Source organism: Clinocottus analis, unplaced genomic scaffold (assembly GCF_023055335.1).
Source record: "Clinocottus analis isolate CAN_PGR_092001 unplaced genomic scaffold, fCliAna1.0.p SCAF_51, whole genome shotgun sequence".
Classification (NCBI taxonomy): Eukaryota; Metazoa; Chordata; class Actinopteri; order Perciformes; family Cottidae; genus Clinocottus; species Clinocottus analis.
This window is the reverse complement of record NW_027176209.1, coordinates 235,443-254,238: the sequence shown is the minus strand read 5'-3', so window position 1 is coordinate 254,238 and position 18,796 is coordinate 235,443. Positions and strand designations below refer to the sequence as shown.

General features: G+C 46.8%; 1 protein-coding gene and 1 long non-coding RNA gene across 2 annotated transcripts; one reads left to right on the top strand and one right to left on the bottom strand.

The window, feature by feature from the left end:
* The first annotated feature begins 7,108 nt into the window (after positions 1-7,108).
* On the top strand, positions 7,109-18,361 carry LOC137803278 (collagen alpha-1(I) chain-like). Its single transcript, XM_068601579.1, has 19 exons — positions 7,109-7,532; positions 8,009-8,256; positions 8,409-8,580; positions 8,859-9,106; positions 9,271-9,454; positions 10,032-10,236; positions 10,442-10,617; positions 10,704-10,773; positions 10,939-11,060; positions 11,157-11,188; positions 11,270-11,438; positions 11,866-11,961; positions 12,236-12,276; positions 13,238-16,291; positions 17,047-17,145; positions 17,394-17,522; positions 17,596-17,635; positions 17,743-17,863; positions 17,995-18,361. The coding sequence occupies exons 3-19, from the start codon at positions 8,514-8,516 to the stop codon at positions 18,194-18,196; spliced, it is 5,055 nt and encodes a 1,684-aa protein (XP_068457680.1). The 5' UTR covers positions 7,109-7,532; positions 8,009-8,256; positions 8,409-8,513; the 3' UTR covers positions 18,197-18,361.
* On the bottom strand, positions 10,872-12,314 carry LOC137803281 (uncharacterized). Its single transcript, XR_011080046.1, has 4 exons — positions 12,211-12,314; positions 11,900-11,985; positions 11,719-11,771; positions 10,872-11,601 (listed from the first exon to the last, which is right to left on the bottom strand). It is a non-coding gene; the product is annotated as an uncharacterized lncRNA (long non-coding RNA).
* Positions 18,362-18,796: the final 435 nt, after the last annotated feature.

The following is an 18,796-nucleotide window of genomic DNA, read 5'->3' as shown; positions in this document are numbered from 1 at the left end:
ACCTTCAGAAACTACAGTGATCGGTGCGACAACCCCATCAGCAAAAGTCACCACTGGCCAGGTGACAGCCTCTACAACTCCTATTGTTGGAACGACAACAATAGTGCCAGGTGCCACAACAATAAGCGCTGAAACTACAGCTGTAATATCCACACCTTCTGTAGCTACCACAATCACTGAAGTACCATCAGTAGCAACTAAGGGAACAACAGCTAAACCTTCAGAAACTACAGTGATCGGTGCGACAACCCCATCAGCAAAAGTCACCACTGGCCAGGTGACAGCCTCTACAACTCCTATTGTTGGAACGACAACAATAGTGCCAGGTGCCACAACAATAAGCGCTGAAACTACAGTTGCAATATCCACACCTTCTGTAGCTACCACAATCACTGAAGTACCATCGGTAGCAACTAAGGGAACAACAGCTAAACCTTCAGAAACTACAGTGATCGGTGCGACAACCCCATCAGCAAAAGTCACCACTGGCCAGGTGACAGCCTCTACAACTCCTATTGTTGGAACGACAACAATAGTGCCAGGTGCCACAACAATAAGCGCTGAAACTACAGCTGTAATATCCACACCTTCTGTAGCTACCACAATCACTGAAGTACCATCAGTAGCAACTAAGGGAACAACAGCTAAACCTTCAGAAACTACAGTGATCGGTGCGACAACCCCATCAGTAAAAGTCACCACTGGCCCAGTGACAGCCTCTACAACTCCTATTGTTGGAACGACAACAATAGTGCCAGGTGCCACAACAATAAGCGCTGAAACTACAGCTGTAATATCCACACCTTCTGTAGCTACCACAATCACTGAAGTACCATCAGTAGCAACTAAGGGAACAACAGCTAAACCTTCAGAAACTACAGTGATCGGTGCGACAACCCCATCAGCAAAAGTCACCACTGGCCCAGTGACAGCCTCTACAACTCCTATTGTTGGAACGACAACAATAGTGCCAGGTGCCACAACAATAAGCGCTGAAACTACAGTTGCAATATCCACACCTTCTGTAGCTACCACAATCACTGAAGTACCATCGGTAGCAACTAAGGGAACAACAGCTAAACCTTCAGAAACTACAGTGATCGGTGCGACAACCCCATCAGCAAAAGTCACCACTGGCCAGGTGACAGCCTCTACAACTCCTATTGTTGGAACGACAACAATAGTGCCAGGTGCCACAACAATAAGCGCTGAAACTACAGCTGTAATATCCACACCTTCTGTAGCTACCACAATCACTGAAGTACCATCAGTAGCAACTAAGGGAACAACAGCTAAACCTTCAGAAACTACAGTGATCGGTGCGACAACCCCATCAGTAAAAGTCACCACTGGCCCAGTGACAGCCTCTACAACTCCTATTGTTGGAACGACAACAATAGTGCCAGGTGCCACAACAATAAGCGCTGAAACTACAGCTGTAATATCCACACCTTCTGTAGCTACCACAATCACTGAAGTACCATCAGTAGCAACTAAGGGAACAACAGCTAAACCTTCAGAAACTACAGTGATCGGTGCGACAACCCCATCAGTAAAAGTCACCACTGGCCCAGTGACAGCCTCTACAACTCCTATTGTTGGAACGACAACAATAGTGCCAGGTGCCACAACAATAAGCGCTGAAACTACAGCTGTAATATCCACACCTTCTGTAGCTACCACAATCACTGAAGTACCATCAGTAGCAACTAAGGGAACAACAGCTAAACCTTCAGAAACTACAGTGATCGGTGCGACAACCCCATCAGTAAAAGTCACCACTGGCCCAGTGACAGCCTCTACAACTCCTATTGTTGGAACGACAACAATAGTGCCAGGTGCCACAACAATAAGCGCTGAAACTACAGTTGTAATATCCACACCTTCTGTAGCTACCACAATCACTGAAGTACCATCAGTAGCAACTAAGGGAACAACAGCTAAACCTTCAGAAACTACAGTGATCGGTGCGACAACCCCATCAGTAAAAGTCACCACTGGCCAGGTGACAGCCTCTACAACTCCTATTGTTGGAACGACAACAATAGTGCCAGGTGCCACAACAATAAGCGCTGAAACTACAGCTGTAATATCCACACCTTCTGTAGCTACCACAATCACTGAAGTACCATCAGTAGCAACTAAGGGAACAACAGCTAAACCTTCAGAAACTACAGTGATCGGTGCGACAACCCCATCAGCAAAAGTCACCACTGGCCCAGTGACAGCCTCTACAACTCCTATTGTTGGAACGACAACAATAGTGCCAGGTGCCACAACAATAAGCGCTGAAACTACAGTTGCAATATCCACACCTTCTGTAGCTACCACAATCACTGAAGTACCATCGGTAGCAACTAAGGGAACAACAGCTAAACCTTCAGAAACTACAGTGATCGGTGCGACAACCCCATCAGCAAAAGTCACCACTGGCCAGGTGACAGCCTCTACAACTCCTATTGTTGGAACGACAACAATAGTGCCAGGTGCCACAACAATAAGCGCTGAAACTACAGCTGTAATATCCACACCTTCTGTAGCTACCACAATCACTGAAGTACCATCAGTAGCAACTAAGGGAACAACAGCTAAACCTTCAGAAACTACAGTGATCGGTGCGACAACCCCATCAGCAAAAGTCACCACTGGCCCAGTGACAGCCTCTACAACTCCTATTGTTGGAACGACAACAATAGTGCCAGGTGCCACAACAATAAGCGCTGAAACTACAGCTGTAATATCCACACCTTCTGTAGCTACCACAATCACTGAAGTACCATCAGTAGCAACTAAGGGAACAACAGCTAAACCTTCAGAAACTACAGTGATCGGTGCGACAACCCCATCAGCAAAAGTCACCACTGGCCCAGTGACAGCCTCTACAACTCCTATTGTTGGAACGACAACAATAGTGCCAGGTGCCACAACAATAAGCGCTGAAACTACAGTTGCAATATCCACACCTTCTGTAGCTACCACAATCACTGAAGTACCATCGGTAGCAACTAAGGGAACAACAGCTAAACCTTCAGAAACTACAGTGATCGGTGCGACAACCCCATCAGCAAAAGTCACCACTGGCCAGGTGACAGCCTCTACAACTCCTATTGTTGGAACGACAACAATAGTGCCAGGTGCCACAACAATAAGCGCTGAAACTACAGCTGTAATATCCACACCTTCTGTAGCTACCACAATCACTGAAGTACCATCAGTAGCAACTAAGGGAACAACAGCTAAACCTTCAGAAACTACAGTGATCGGTGCGACAACCCCATCAGTAAAAGTCACCACTGGCCCAGTGACGGCCTCTACAACTCCTATTGTTGGAACGACAACAATAGTGCCAGGTGCCACAACAATAAGCGCTGAAACTACAGCTGTAATATCCACACCTTCTGTAGCTACCACAATCACTGAAGTACCATCAGTAGCAACTAAGGGAACAACAGCTAAACCTTCAGAAACTACAGTGATCGGTGCGACAACCCCATCAGTAAAAGTCACCACTGGCCAGGTGACAGCCTCTACAACTCCTATTGTTGGAACGACAACAATAGTGCCAGGTGCCACAACAATAAGCGCTGAAACTACAGCTGTAATATCCACACCTTCTGTAGCTACCACAATCACTGAAGTACCATCAGTAGCAACTAAGGGAACAACAGCTAAACCTTCAGAAACTACAGTGATCGGTGCGACAACCCCATCAGTAAAAGTCACCACTGGCCCAGTGACAGCCTCTACAACTCCTATTGTTGGAACGACAACAATAGTGCCAGGTGCCACAACAATAAGCGCTGAAACTACAGTTGTAATATCCACACCTTCTGTAGCTACCACAATCACTGAAGTACCATCAGTAGCAACTAAGGGAACAACAGCTAAACCTTCAGAAACTACAGTGATCGGTGCGACAACCCCATCAGTAAAAGTCACCACTGGCCAGGTGACAGCCTCTACAACTCCTATTGTTGGAACGACAACAATAGTGCCAGGTGCCACAACAATAAGCGCTGAAACTACAGCTGTAATATCCACACCTTCTGTAGCTACCACAATCACTGAAGTACCATCGGTAGCAACTAAGGGAACAACAGCTAAACCTTCAGAAACTACAGTGATCGGTGCGACAACCCCATCAGCAAAAGTCACCACTGGCCAGGTGACAGGCTCTACAACTCCTATTGTTGGAACGACAACAATAGTGCCAGGTGCCACAACAATAAGCGCTGAAACTACAGCTGTAATATCCACACCTTCTGTAGCTACCACAATCACTGAAGTACCATCAGTAGCAACTAAGGGAACAACAGCTAAACCTTCAGAAACTACAGTGATCGGTGCGACAACCCCATCAGCAAAAGTCACCACTGGCCCAGTGACAGCCTCTACAACTCCTATTGTTGGAACGACAACAATAGTGCCAGGTGCCACAACAATAAGCGCTGAAACTACAGCTGCAATATCCACACCTTCTGTAGCTACCACAATCACTGAAGTACCATCAGTAGCAACTAAGGGAACAACAGCTAAACCTTCAGAAACTACAGTGATCGGTGCGACAACCCCATCAGCAAAAGTCACCACTGGCCAGGTGACAGCCTCTACAACTCCTATTGTTGGAACGACAACAATAGTGCCAGGTGCCACAACAATAAGCGCTGAAACTACAGCTGTAATATCCACACCTTCTGTAGCTACCACAATCACTGAAGTACCATCAGTAGCAACTAAGGGAACTACAGCTAAACCTTCAGAAACTACAGTGATCGGTGCGACAACCCCATCAGCAAAAGTCACCACTGGCCAGGTGACAGCCTCTACAACTCCTATTGTTGGAACGACAACAATAGTGCCAGGTGCCACAACAATAAGCGCTGAAACTACAGCTGTAATATCCACACCTTCTGTAGCTACCACAATCACTGAAGTACCATCAGTAGCAACTAAGGGAACAACAGCTAAACCTTCAGAAACTACAGTGATCGGTGCGACAACCCCATCAGTAAAAGTCACCACTGGCCCAGTGACAGCCTCTACAACTCCTATTGTTGGAACGACAACAATAGTGCCAGGTGCCACAACAATAAGCGCTGAAACTACAGCTGTAATATCCACACCTTCTGTAGCTACCACAATCACTGAAGTACCATCAGTAGCAACTAAGGGAACAACAGCTAAACCTTCAGAAACTACAGTGATCGGTGCGACAACCCCATCAGCAAAAGTCACCACTGGCCCAGTGACAGCCTCTACAACTCCTATTGTTGGAACGACAACAATAGTGCCAGGTGCCACAACAATAAGCGCTGAAACTACAGTTGCAATATCCACACCTTCTGTAGCTACCACAATCACTGAAGTACCATCAGTAGCAACTAAGGGAACAACAGCTAAACCTTCAGAAACTACAGTGATCGGTGCGACAACCCCATCAGCAAAAGTCACCACTGGCCAGGTGACAGCCTCTACAACTCCTATTGTTGGAACGACAACAATAGTGCCAGGTGCCACAACAATAAGCGCTGAAACTACAGCTGTAATATCCACACCTTCTGTAGCTACCACAATCACTGAAGTACCATCAGTAGCAACTAAGGGAACTACAGCTAAACCTTCAGAAACTACAGTGATCGGTGCGACAACCCCATCAGCAAAAGTCACCACTGGCCAGGTGACAGCCTCTACAACTCCTATTGTTGGAACGACAACAATAGTGCCAGGTGCCACAACAATAAGCGCTGAAACTACAGCTGTAATATCCACACCTTCTGTAGCTACCACAATCACTGAAGTACCATCAGTAGCAACTAAGGGAACAACAGCTAAACCTTCAGAAACTACAGTGATCGGTGCGACAACCCCATCAGTAAAAGTCACCACTGGCCCAGTGACAGCCTCTACAACTCCTATTGTTGGAACGACAACAATAGTGCCAGGTGCCACAACAATAAGCGCTGAAACTACAGCTGTAATATCCACACCTTCTGTAGCTACCACAATCACTGAAGTACCATCGGTAGCAACTAAGGGAACAACAGCTAAACCTTCAGAAACTACAGTGATCGGTGCGACAACCCCATCAGCAAAAGTCACCACTGGCCCAGTGACGGCCTCTACAACTCCTATTGTTGGAACGACAACAATAGTGCCAGGTGCCACAACAATAAGCGCTGAAACTACAGCTGTAATATCCACACCTTCTGTAGCTACCACAATCACTGAAGTACCATCAGTAGCAACTAAGGGAACAACAGCTAAACCTTCAGAAACTACAGTGATCGGTGCGACAACCCCATCAGCAAAAGTCACCACTGGCCCAGTGACAGCCTCTACAACTCCTATTGTTGGAACGACAACAATAGTGCCAGGTGCCACAACAATAAGCGCTGAAACTACAGTTGCAATATCCACACCTTCTGTAGCTACCACAATCACTGAAGTACCATCGGTAGCAACTAAGGGAACAACAGCTAAACCTTCAGAAACTACAGTGATCGGTGCGACAACCCCATCAGCAAAAGTCACCACTGGCCAGGTGACAGCCTCTACAACTCCTATTGTTGGAACGACAACAATAGTGCCAGGTGCCACAACAATAAGCGCTGAAACTACAGCTGTAATATCCACACCTTCTGTAGCTACCACAATCACTGAAGTACCATCAGTAGCAACTAAGGGAACAACAGCTAAACCTTCAGAAACTACAGTGATCGGTGCGACAACCCCATCAGTAAAAGTCACCACTGGCCCAGTGACGGCCTCTACAACTCCTATTGTTGGAACGACAACAATAGTGCCAGGTGCCACAACAATAAGCGCTGAAACTACAGCTGTAATATCCACACCTTCTGTAGCTACCACAATCACTGAAGTACCATCAGTAGCAACTAAGGGAACAACAGCTAAACCTTCAGAAACTACAGTGATCGGTGCGACAACCCCATCAGCAAAAGTCACCACTGGCCAGGTGACAGCCTCTACAACTCCTATTGTTGGAACGACAACAATAGTGCCAGGTGCCACAACAATAAGCGCTGAAACTACAGCTGTAATATCCACACCTTCTGTAGCTACCACAATCACTGAAGTACCATCAGTAGCAACTAAGGGAACTACAGCTAAACCTTCAGAAACTACAGTGATCGGTGCGACAACCCCATCAGCAAAAGCCACCACTGGCCCAGTGACAGCCTCTACAACTCCTATTGTTGGAACGACAACAATAGTGCCAGGTGCCACAACAATAAGCGCTGAAACAACAGTCGTAGTCACAGAAAGTATACAAACATCAACTGCTGTCACAAAACCTAGTATTTTGAATACAACAGCTGCTGTGTCGCCAACTGCAACTCAAAGAGCAACAGTTAAAGGTACAACTACCATTGGCCCTATAACACCGACACTTCCAGGCAGCACAACTGCTTTCACTACCAGACCAGTCGGATCTACAGTTGTATCCACACCAACTCTTTTAACCACTACAACATTATGTACCTGCATTGTCAATGGGACTGCATATTATCCTGGTAGGTGATTTTTGCATTATACTTTTTTCCCCCCACTTTATAGATCCCAGTACCTCATCATTTTTGCTATTAACATCGTTATTTTGTCTTTATTTTTTTCTCATTTAAATGTCAATCTTAGATTCAGAACCTCAAGTCTAAGGTCTTTTGTCTTTTTATCATTCTATTTTTTTTACAGCATTAATATCTCGCCCTGTTTATTTACATACTAACACTGTCTGGAAACTGGTGACTCAATTCATGGCAGCTTGTTTTTTATTTATATATAAGAAGTTCCTGACTAACTTTTGAATCCAGGATACATTGATAATGATAGCTAAAACAGACTTGGAGATACTACATCAATAAATGATAAGATATTGAATAGTTCACAGATATCTGGAAATTATCGGTCACATGTTTTCCATAACCTTCATCTAATTAAATTGCCGTTAAATTTGCATTTGCTCAGCTGTACTCCACTCTTATTTTCACAGGGGACTTCTTGTACAAAGTTGATGATGGCTTAGGGTGGTGTTACGAGTCATTTTGCAATGCATCTTGTAAAGTTGAGAAACGATCAAAACCATGTCCTACAACACCAATACCCAGTACAACCGCACCTTTTACCACGACAAAGGCATCAGTGTCTTCCACCACCACAGCTATTCCTAGCTCTACTTCCACCCCATCATCCACAACTACATCTATTTATGACTGCAATTATGTGAATTCAACAATAAAGGTGGGATATAGTAGATAACATTTCTATTCATGATCGCAAATTAAATTGTTTCTAAAAGAATTTGCTGATGGAAAAAAAGTACCGCATCACAAAATTGTTGTTATACACACAACATTTGCTGTATGATTTACTGCGTCTCAATACCCATCCAGAATGGAGAGTCCTTGAAGGTCAGCAACTGCACCACAGTTACTTGCACCAATAGCAAGATCACAGAGACACCCACTGTCTGTTCCAAAGTACAAGAACCCATCTGTATGAATGGACGCAAAGCCGTCAAAGTCTATGATGATGTTGGATGCTGCTTTCACTATGAATGTCAATGTAAGTAAAAAATGGAACCTTTCAATACAGGTTACCACTTTTGTTTCTTTTAAATGCAGCCGAGCATCTTGTGTCAGTATGCTTAGCCTATTTACATTATATATATCACTAAACATAAACATACACACTGAATGAAAAAAGAAATAGTAGTTCCTCAAGCATTTTTTTCTCATAAGAATACTGTAGTCAATATTATTTGCCAATAAAAAACACAGCAATTGTGTTTTCTGCATCTTCTTACTTTCTTGTTTCCATTCATGGTTCTTTTCATCCTGCAGGTGTGTGCAGTGTCTGGTCTAAAAACCATTACCTGACATTCGATGGAAAGTCATACGATTTCCAGGAGAACTGCTCTTACTACCTGGTCAAAGAGATTATTAATAAATATAACCTGACTATAATAGTAAATAACCGTGATTGTGATCCTTCGGACAGCACATCCTGTCCCCTGACCCTCACTGTAATATTCGGATCTTACACGGTGGTTTTGACTTCAGTTCAGACTTCAGGAACAGCAGCTAATGTGGTAAGCAACCAGACAACTTGTCAAAGACATTCATGGTTTTGGTGGTAGTAACTTATTTCCATTATTGTTTTTAGTGCACTAACTTAAGTGGTGTTGTGCATTGTACAGCTAGAAGTCTTGTTGTGCTCCAGTCTACTCTAATGTGTTGTCACATTGTCCTACAGGTGTATGTGAATCAGAAACGGATCTACTCAGCCTACAGAAATGCTGTCCTACTAATCACGAGCCCAGATACGGTGATCACATTGGAGATACCTGAGATCAACACAAAAGTGGTCTTTAGGAGCTCCGCAGTCAGCATTACCCTTCCTATGGCTTCCTTTGGTGGAAACACTGAGGGACAGTGTGGTGAGTTAGCAGAACATTGATATGTAACATGAACCTAGTCAGTGATGCGTAGTTAATCAAATCATTGAGTGAAATTACACTTACAACCAGAGGACACCATTGAGAGCAGCCTGTTGCACCTATTGACACTTCAATGGCAGCCTGCAGTCATTGTAGGATAGGCCTCATGTTAACTGCAGAGTTAAAATAATCATTACAACAATTCACAGATTGAGAACAACTACAATGAGCAGAAAAACAGGAACACCTGACAGAATTAACCTAATGGTTCAGCTGAGCACCGACACTGAGAATCTAGAAGGAAAAACTGCTGAGTTTAAAATGATGTACAATCCACTAACTTGTCGTAAATGGGCAAGCTTAGCAGCATCAGTGTTTAGATTATATAGCTAGGTAAAGAGGTAGAGAGATAGATTAATTCATAACTACTATGAGAAGGTGGCAAAGAGACGGCAAAGAGAATATTATATCAAACAGTAGATGACGATGATACGTTCTATTTAGGAACTTCTCTGTGATCCGGTTCTTGCGTGAGCTTCAATGCTTTGGCTTTAACCTCCTGCCTCTTCTTTTCCAGGGACCTGTGACAACACCCAGAACAACGACTGTCGTTCTCCAAACGGCCAGGTGGCAAGCTGCTCAGACACTGCAGGCCAGTGGAATGTCCCAGGTAAACCCTGTGTCACCCCCACAACCCCAACACCTACGGCCACTTCCAAACCACCTTCCACAACAACACAGCCTACTTGCAATCCTGCCATTTGTGATATCCTAACCAGCAGGTGAGGGGAACCACAAACTATTTAAAAGCCTGCACAAAACATAGACCCACAATAGTGACACGTCATCACCGTAGAACGTTGATGTTCTGAATTGCTTTCCATTACGTCCTTGATGATGTCTATATTTGATCTGGTCACTTGGTGAGTTCAAAGACTTCTGATCTTTTTTCCTGACATATTGTTCTGGCTTGTATGTTTCTTCTAGTGTGTTTGCACAATGCAATGAAGTCATAGTCCCAGGACCATTCCTGACATCCTGTAAGGAGGATATTTGCAACAGAGGCAATGCCACTGGCTGCACCAGCCTGGAGGCCTATGCCACTCAGTGCTCTGAGGCAGGAATCTGTATCGACTGGAGGAATGCAACCAATGGGCAGTGTGGTAAGATAAAGCTAATCGTTAATAGAACTAGAAGTGTTGCACTGAGTTCTGACAAAGGTGTATGTAAACATATCTCCATCTTACAGAGTTTGAGTGTTCAAGTAACAAGGTGTACAAGGCCTGTGGCGCCCGTGTAGAGCCAACATGCAATGACAGGTAAAGAATAAATCCAAAATGTCTTTGACAAATCTTGACCTTTATACACCACTTGCCAGATTGAAATTCTTCCATAAATTAGATGATGTCAGTGTGTGAGAAGGATAAACTCATAATGAGCCGTGTTGTGTCTGTAATAACCAATAATTCCTTTTCTCACATCAGATACAATGAAAGGTTCCAGGAACAGTTCCAGGCATCTCCGAACAACACTAAAGAGGGTTGCTTCTGTTCTAATGGCACCATCTTATTCAACGCAGTCCAGGACACATGTGTTCCCTCCTGCGGTAAGAGGAGATCCTAAAGAAAACTTGACGTCTGTCTAACGCATTAGCTTGAAGCAAAACTCAAACCTACAAACATTGTTTCTGTTTGGATTTCAGGTTGTGTTGGTCCTGATGGACAACCCAAACAGGTAAGACATCGGTCACATGCATTCATGTTCCCTGGCAAAGCATGAGTTGTCTGTCTGAACTGACTCCTGTCTCTGAAACAGCCTGGTGAAACATGGACAAGTGGCTGCAACACCTGTATGTGTGACAACGAGTCCATGAGCGTCCAGTGTACGCCTGTTCAATGCCCAACACAACAGGTCCTCAACTGCAGCAAACCTGGCCAGCAGATGGTCAACAAAACAGATGGCTGCTGCACAACAGAGTCTTGCGGTCAGTTGCAGTGTCAGAGAAGTGGATCATGTCACTTTGTAGCCTTGATGCCACCAAAGGATAGTTGTCAATGCCATTGGTTCTGCCCATCTGGAGGTGGTCTCGTATCTGCCACATTCTTAAAGTCAATGTTCAACATTTTGGGAAATGTTTGCGTTCCTGTCTGTGTAGGGGTTAAACACACAAGATAGAAAGTGTTTATTGGTATGCTTTTAGACTTATCATAAAATACATATTTACAGACAAGAAGTGTCCACACAAAGTCTCCAGGGTCACTCACCTGGGACCCGCTGTGTGTGTGAATCTATCACACTGTGTCAAAGCAGTGTCTTCCTGTGAAAGAGAGCTTGGGTCTCAGAGTCTAAGCTAACGTGAAGTGACTCATCTAAACATTATCTAAACTCATCTAAACTTTGGTCTTCAACAGAGTGCAACGTGAACCTGTGTCCCTCTCCTCTTACCTGCCCGCTGGGGTTCAAACTCACCGCCATGAACGGCACCTGCTGCCAATCCTACGAGTGCGGTATGTGACTCAACAGAGTTTAGTCTTGAAGGAAAGAACATTGATTTACACACTTTTAATAGAGATGGACAATCACACAATTGATCCTCACATTAAGGGCTTTTCAAAGCAATAACAATTTACGAATTACACTAATGGAAGATCTCTTCTGAAGATCAGTCTCTGTGCATCAGGTATAGAGATAGATTAGCCTAGATTAGCACACATCTGCATTACTATTCAATAGAACCAGAGTCAGTTTCAACCTACCCCATGTGTCTTGTTTGTTTTGCAGTTCCTAAAGGCGTTTGTGTCTACGACATGACGGAGTACCAGGTAAGGACACGGGCCAGACTCCAGACGTCAACATATCTGTCATAGTTCAGGAGCAACAGGAAGTAGGATTCAATCACAGACACAGGCAGAGCAGGTTGCATTACAGGTACTTCACTTGAATAGAATACAGGTCTGTGTGAGACCACATCAGAGTCCCTCTGCAGGTTCGAACAGGAAATATCAGCTCCCTAAACAGTTAAACAACGTGCCGTCTTTTACAGGTTGTAATCCCATGAGGAAGCCTTTATTTACACTGAGATGAAACCCTTCTTTAATGTCCACTGTGTGCATAGTTGCTGTCAGATAACAATCCAAAACAGACAGATCAGCACACGCTTTCTGTTTCAACTCTTTTCACTGTGAGAGTGAAAAAGGTTGAAGAGGAACCCCAGAACTCCTGTTGATGTGATCTGGTGACCACATAAAGAGGTGACACATCTCTCACCTGTAGCGTTGCGGTTGCTCCGCCTCACAACCACAAACCAACCGAACCAGAGTGCACCTGGAAGTGGTCCTGTATTTGTTTCTTCTGAACCGCATGAAACCGCCCAGCCCAGTGCCCTTTGAGGGGTCTTTAACTTGAAGGGTTTGGTTGGGTTCAGACGAACTCTTTGGTTTTGTTATGTGAACATTCATTCACTCAAACTGTGCTGTGGACTGAACAGCTGCACCAAAACCTCTTGAACATAAGTTTCTCAACAAATTCTATTCCGAGTCATAATAAAAAGGTGATAGCAGCATGCATTCAGAACTGGTATTACATTTAAACAATCCATGCACTGATCACAATGTGTGACAAGTGAGAAAGAAGCAATCTTGTTGCATCTATATGAATATGAATCCTTTACCCCTTGGTCCAGAAGAATTAATTTAAGTACAAGCTGAACGTTCCCATAGAATGCATATTTATTGATTGATTGATTGATTGGAAGTAAAACTTTGATTATTGTGTATCTTGCAGCCTGGTGACAAGATACCAACATCAGAAAACCCATCAGAACCACCAATAGAAGCACCAGAAGGGGCCACAACTGCACCAGGAGTTACAACAGTAGTACCAGGGGCTACACCACCACCAGGATTCACAACAGGAGCACCAGGGGCCACAGGAGCACCAGGATTCACAACAGGAATACCAGGGGCACCAGGAGTTACAACAGGAATTCCAGGGGCCGCAGGAGCACCAGGAGTTACAACAGGAATACCAGGAGCACCAGGAGTCACAACAGGAGCACCAGGAGTTACAACAGGAATACCAGGAGCACCAGGAGTCACAACAGGAGCACCAGCAGTTACAACAGGAATACCAGGTGCACCAGGAGTTACAACAGGAGCACCAGGGATACCAGGAGTTACAACAGGAATACCAGGAGCACCAGTATTCACAACAAGAGCACCAGGGGCCACAGGAGCAGCAGGAGTCACAACAAGTGAACCAGGGGCCACAGGAGCACCAGGATTCACAACAGGAGCACCAGGGGTACAAGGCATTACAACAGGAATACCAGGAGCACCAGGAGTCACAACAGGAGCACCAGGAACTACAACAGGAATACCAGGAGCACCAGGAGTTACAACAGGAATACCAGGAGCACCAGGATTCACAACAAGAGCACCAGGGACCACAGGAGCACCAGGGTTCACAACAGGAGTACCAGGGGCCACAGGAGCACCAGGAATAACAGGAGTACCTGGGGTACCAGGAGTTACAACAGGAGCACCGGGGGCTACTGGAGCACCAGGATTCACAACAGGAAAACCAGGGGCCACAGGCGCACCAGGAGTTACAACAGGAATACCAGGGGCACCAGGATTCACAACAGGAGCACCAGGCGGACCAGGGGCACCAGGAGTTACAACAGGAATACCAGGGGCACCAGGATTCACAACAGGAGCACCAGGCGGACCAGGGGCACCAGGAGTTACAACAGGAATACCAGGGGCACCAGGATTCACAACAGGAGCACCAGGCGGACCAGGGGCACCAGGAGTTACAACAGGTATACCAGGGGCACCAGGATTCACAACAGGTATACCAGGGGCCTCACGATTCACAACAGGAGCACCAGGTGCACCGGGAGTTACAACAGGAGCAGCAGGGGCACCGGGATTCACAACAGGAGCACCAGGGGCACCAGGATTCACAACAGGAGCACCAGGGGCACCGGGAGTTACAACAGGAGCACCAGGGGCACCAGGATTCACAACAGGAGCACCAGGCGGACCAGGGGCACCAGGAGTTACAACAGGTATACCAGGGGCACCAGGATTCACAACAGGTATACCAGGGGCCTCACGATTCACAACAGGAGCACCAGGGGCACCGGGAGTTACAACAGGAGCAGCAGGATTCACAACAGGAGCACCAGGGGCACCAGGATTCACAACAGGAGCACCAGGATTCACAACAGGAGCACCAGGGGCACCAGGATTCACAACAGGAGCACCAGGATTCACAACAGGAGCACCAGGGGCACCAGGATTCACAACAGGAGCACCAGGGGCACCGGGAGTTACAACAGGAGCACCAGGGGCACCAGGAGTTACAACAGGAGCAGCAGGGGCACCGGGATTCACAACAGGAGCACCAGGGGCACCAGGATTCACAACAGGAGCACCAGGGGCACCAGGATTCACAACAGGAGCACCAGGATTCACAACAGGAGCACCAGGGGCACCAGGATTCACAACAGGAGCACCAGGGGCACCAGGATTCACAACAGGAGCACCAGGAGTTACAACAGGAATACCAGGGGCACCAGGATTCACAACAGGAGCACCAGGGGCACCAGGAGTTACAACAGGAGCACCAGGAGTCACAACAGGAGCACCAGGAGTCACAACAGGAGCACCAGGAGTCACAACAGGAGCACCAGGAGTTACAACAGGAGCACCAGGGGCCACAGGAGCACCAGGAGTCACAACAGGAGCACCAGGGGCCACAGGAGCACCAGGAGTCACAACAGGAGCACCAGGGTTCACAACAGGAGCATCAGGGGCCACAGGAGCACCAGGTGTTATAACTGGAATACCAGGGGCACCAGGAGCCACAGGAGCACCAGGATTCACAACAGGAGTACCAGGGGTACCAGGAGCACCAGGGGCCACGGGCGCACCAGGAGTTACAACAGGAGCACCAGGAGCCACAGGAGCACCAGGATTCACAACAGGACTACCAGGGGTACCAGGAGCACCAGGGGCCACGGGCGCACCAGGAGTTACAACAGGAGTACCAGGAGCCACAGGAGCACCAGGATTCACAACAGGAGCACCAGGAGTCACAACAGGAGCACCAGGATTCACAACAGGAGTACCAGGGGTACCAGGAGCACCAGGTGCCACGGGCGCACCAGGAGTTACAACAGGAGCACCAGGGGCACCAGGAGTTACAACAGGGATACCAGGGGCACCAGGAGTCACAACAGGAGCACCAGGGGCACCAGGATTCACAACAGGAGTACCAGGAGCACCAGGGGCCACGGGCGCACCAGGCGTTACAACAGGAGCACCAGGGGCACCAGGAGTTACAACAGGAGTACCAGGGGCACCAGGAGTTACAACAGGAGCACCAGGGGCACCAGGAGTTACAACAGGAGCACCAGGGGCACCAGGATTCACAACAGGAGTACCAGGGGTACCAGGATTCACAACAGGAGTACCAGGGGTACCAGGGGCCACGGGCGCACCAGGAGTTACAACAGGAGCACCAGGAGCCACAGGAGCACCAGGATTCACAACAGGAGTACCAGGAGCACCAGGGGCCACGGGCGCACCAGGAGTTACAACAGGAGCACCAGGGGCACCAGGAGCCACAGGAGCACCAGGATTCACAACAGGAGCACCAGGGGCCACAGGAGCACCAGGATTCACAACAGGAGCACCAGGAGGAGCAACATCGGGGCCTTTTGTACCCAAATCCTGCCAAGAGTGTTTCTGTGGACCAAAGATGGATCCCATCACCAAGCTGAACATCATTAATTGCAAACCTATTGTCTGCAACACAAACTGCTCAATGGTAAGCTAGCTCGCTCACTCACACACTCACACACTCACACACACACACACACACACACACACACACACAGCAGCTTTCTGAGGTCCTGTACCAGCTGGTAGTTGGTGTTGGTAGTTGCACTGGACTCTTCAGTACTGGACTCATGGATCTAAACGTGTTAGACCAAACAAGAGCAGTACCTGTCCGTATAGAGCAGTACCTGTCCGTATAGAGCTGTACCTGTCCGTATAGAGCAGTACCTGTCCGTATAGAGCTGTACCTGTCCGTATAGAGCTGTACCTGTCCGTATAGAGCAGTACCTGTCCGTATAGAGCAGTACCTGTCCGTATAGAGCAGTACCTGTCCGTATAGAGCAGTACCTGTCCGTATAGAGCTGTACCTGTCCGTATAGAGCTGTACCTGTCCGTATAGAGCAGTACCTGTCCGTATAGAGCTGTACCTGTCCGTATAGAGCAGTACCTGTCCGTATAGAGCAGTACCTGTCAGTATACAGCAGTACCTGTCCGTATGGTGCAGTATCACCATGCAGGTTTGTCTTTGCATTTCTTTTCTAAACATCTTTAGAACAAGAAAACAGCGTTTGCTCATATTCTGTCTCCACTGAGCGACACGATGTCAGCGCCTCCAGGCAGGAAACGAGGCTTTAGGCCTGAAAGGAGTTCATCAAAGAGTTCAAGTGCAGTTTCTGACAGAGTCACCAGAGTTTTCTGCTTCCTTGTTTCCTTCTCTCTCCCTCCTTCCTTCCTTGTCTCCAGGGTTATGAATATCAGCCTGAAGCTGACAAGTGCTGCGGTACGTGTGTTCAGAAAAGCTGTTTCCTCAACACACCTGAAAACACAACGGTTGTCATCGAGGTCAGTACCGCCGCTCTGGCCGTTTCATTCACATTTCTAATGTTTGCTGTCGCAACATACTTCTTCTTCTTAGTTATGGACGATGTAGATATTTGTTAATATTGGAATGAGAAAATAACCTCATCTTGAAATACAAAGTTCACATTTTTAAAAAGGGAATAGAGATTAAAGAAAGAACGTTTGTGAATTAGGATGAATGGCTTATGTCTTTGTTGACTCATCTGACTTCACTCTTCCTGCTGGAACAGGTCAACAACACACTTGTACTCCCTAAAGACAAGTGTATGCAATATACATGTGAGGACATCAATGGACAGCTTGTTACCAAGACGACCAAGACCATATGTCCTCCCTACAACCCCTTGGACTGTGAACCTGTGAGTTTTTTCTAACCCCACACCCCTCACACTCCTAAACTATCATGATGTGACATGTGTTTTCCTCCTGCAGGGTACCGAGACAACAGATGCTCAGGGATGCTGCACAACCTGTAAGTTATGAAGGTCACAGTGTTTCACGCTGAATCCAGAGCAATGAAGCTACTTTGGGGTCGAATCTGTTGCGTCGTCAGAGCCTAAAGGTCGCTGTGTGTTCCAGGCAAACTGCGCAGCAGCTGTGAGGTCCAGAGCAAGGAGACCGTCATCGAGGTCAACGACTGCAAGAGCGCGCTGCCGGTCAACATGACGTCCTGCGCCGGACACTGTGGGAGCGCCTCCATGTGAGTCCATTTAGCGTCACAGCGTCAACAGGAAACAGCTGTTCTCCCTGTGACATGAGTTCTGTATGCTGAAGGTCACTGGCCACTGAGCTGCAGAGGATGAGAGCTGTTGTCTCTGTGTGTGTGTGCAGATACTCTGCAGCAGCCAACAAGATGATACACCAGTGTGAGTGCTGCCAGGAGGACCTCACCAGCCAGAAGCAGGTGGAGCTGACCTGCGCCAGCGGCTCCAAGGTGCAGCACAGCTACGTGGTGGTGGAGTCGTGCCGCTGCACCAGAGCAGAGTGTGTGCCGGGAACGACGGCCAAACCCCAGCGCCGCAGGAGACGCTGATCCTCCTGCTGCCGCCGGACGGAAAGCTGGCACACAGCGCGAGGCTTCAGCTTGAACCTTCCTGTTGTCAGGGTTCAGTAGTTAGAGCTCAACCTGTTACTCTCTCTCTCTCTCTTTTCAGATTTCATGGATAATCATAAATAAAATATTTTTCCTGCAATATGACCACTGGTGTTGACATGCTTATTGATCACTAGGAATCATGTAAATAGACATGTTTCTTAAATGGCAAGAAAAAACAAACAGAACAACAAGGACGATGAACACGGGCGCCAACACCATTGTGAAACAAAATCTCAGCAAGATATCAACCACATTCCATCTTTTTCCAGCTAAAAAACTGAAATCGGGTTAACTTATGGATTAAATGATATGTACTTGTTGTGGACTCAGAGGCGTTCAAGGTCCAGGAAGAAAGTTAGGACATTTTTGCTTTCAACGGACCAAAACCTACAGTTCACGAAATCTGCACTAAATTAATTACTAAACATACTAAACTTAATCAAAGTCAAACTTTGCAGAGATTCTGTTAACACATAGTGATATTTTATAGTAATATAGTTGCATAATTAAGAAAAGGAAATGCATCCTTGAAGTTAT

What these genes read in the sequence shown, in the direction of transcription:
- LOC137803278 (XM_068601579.1), top strand. Translation starts at nt 8,514, where the DNA reads ATGAATGGACGCAAAGCCGTCAAAGTCTATGATGATGTTGGATGCTGC. An exon ending in GCAACACAAACTGCTCAATG is followed by an intron (nt 16,292 to 17,046) that starts GTAAGCTAGCTC and finishes CCTTGTCTCCAG; the next exon opens with GGTTATGAATATCAGCCTGA. An exon ending in CACTGTGGGAGCGCCTCCAT is followed by an intron (nt 17,864 to 17,994) that starts GTGAGTCCATTT and finishes GTGTGTGTGCAG; the next exon opens with ATACTCTGCAGCAGCCAACA.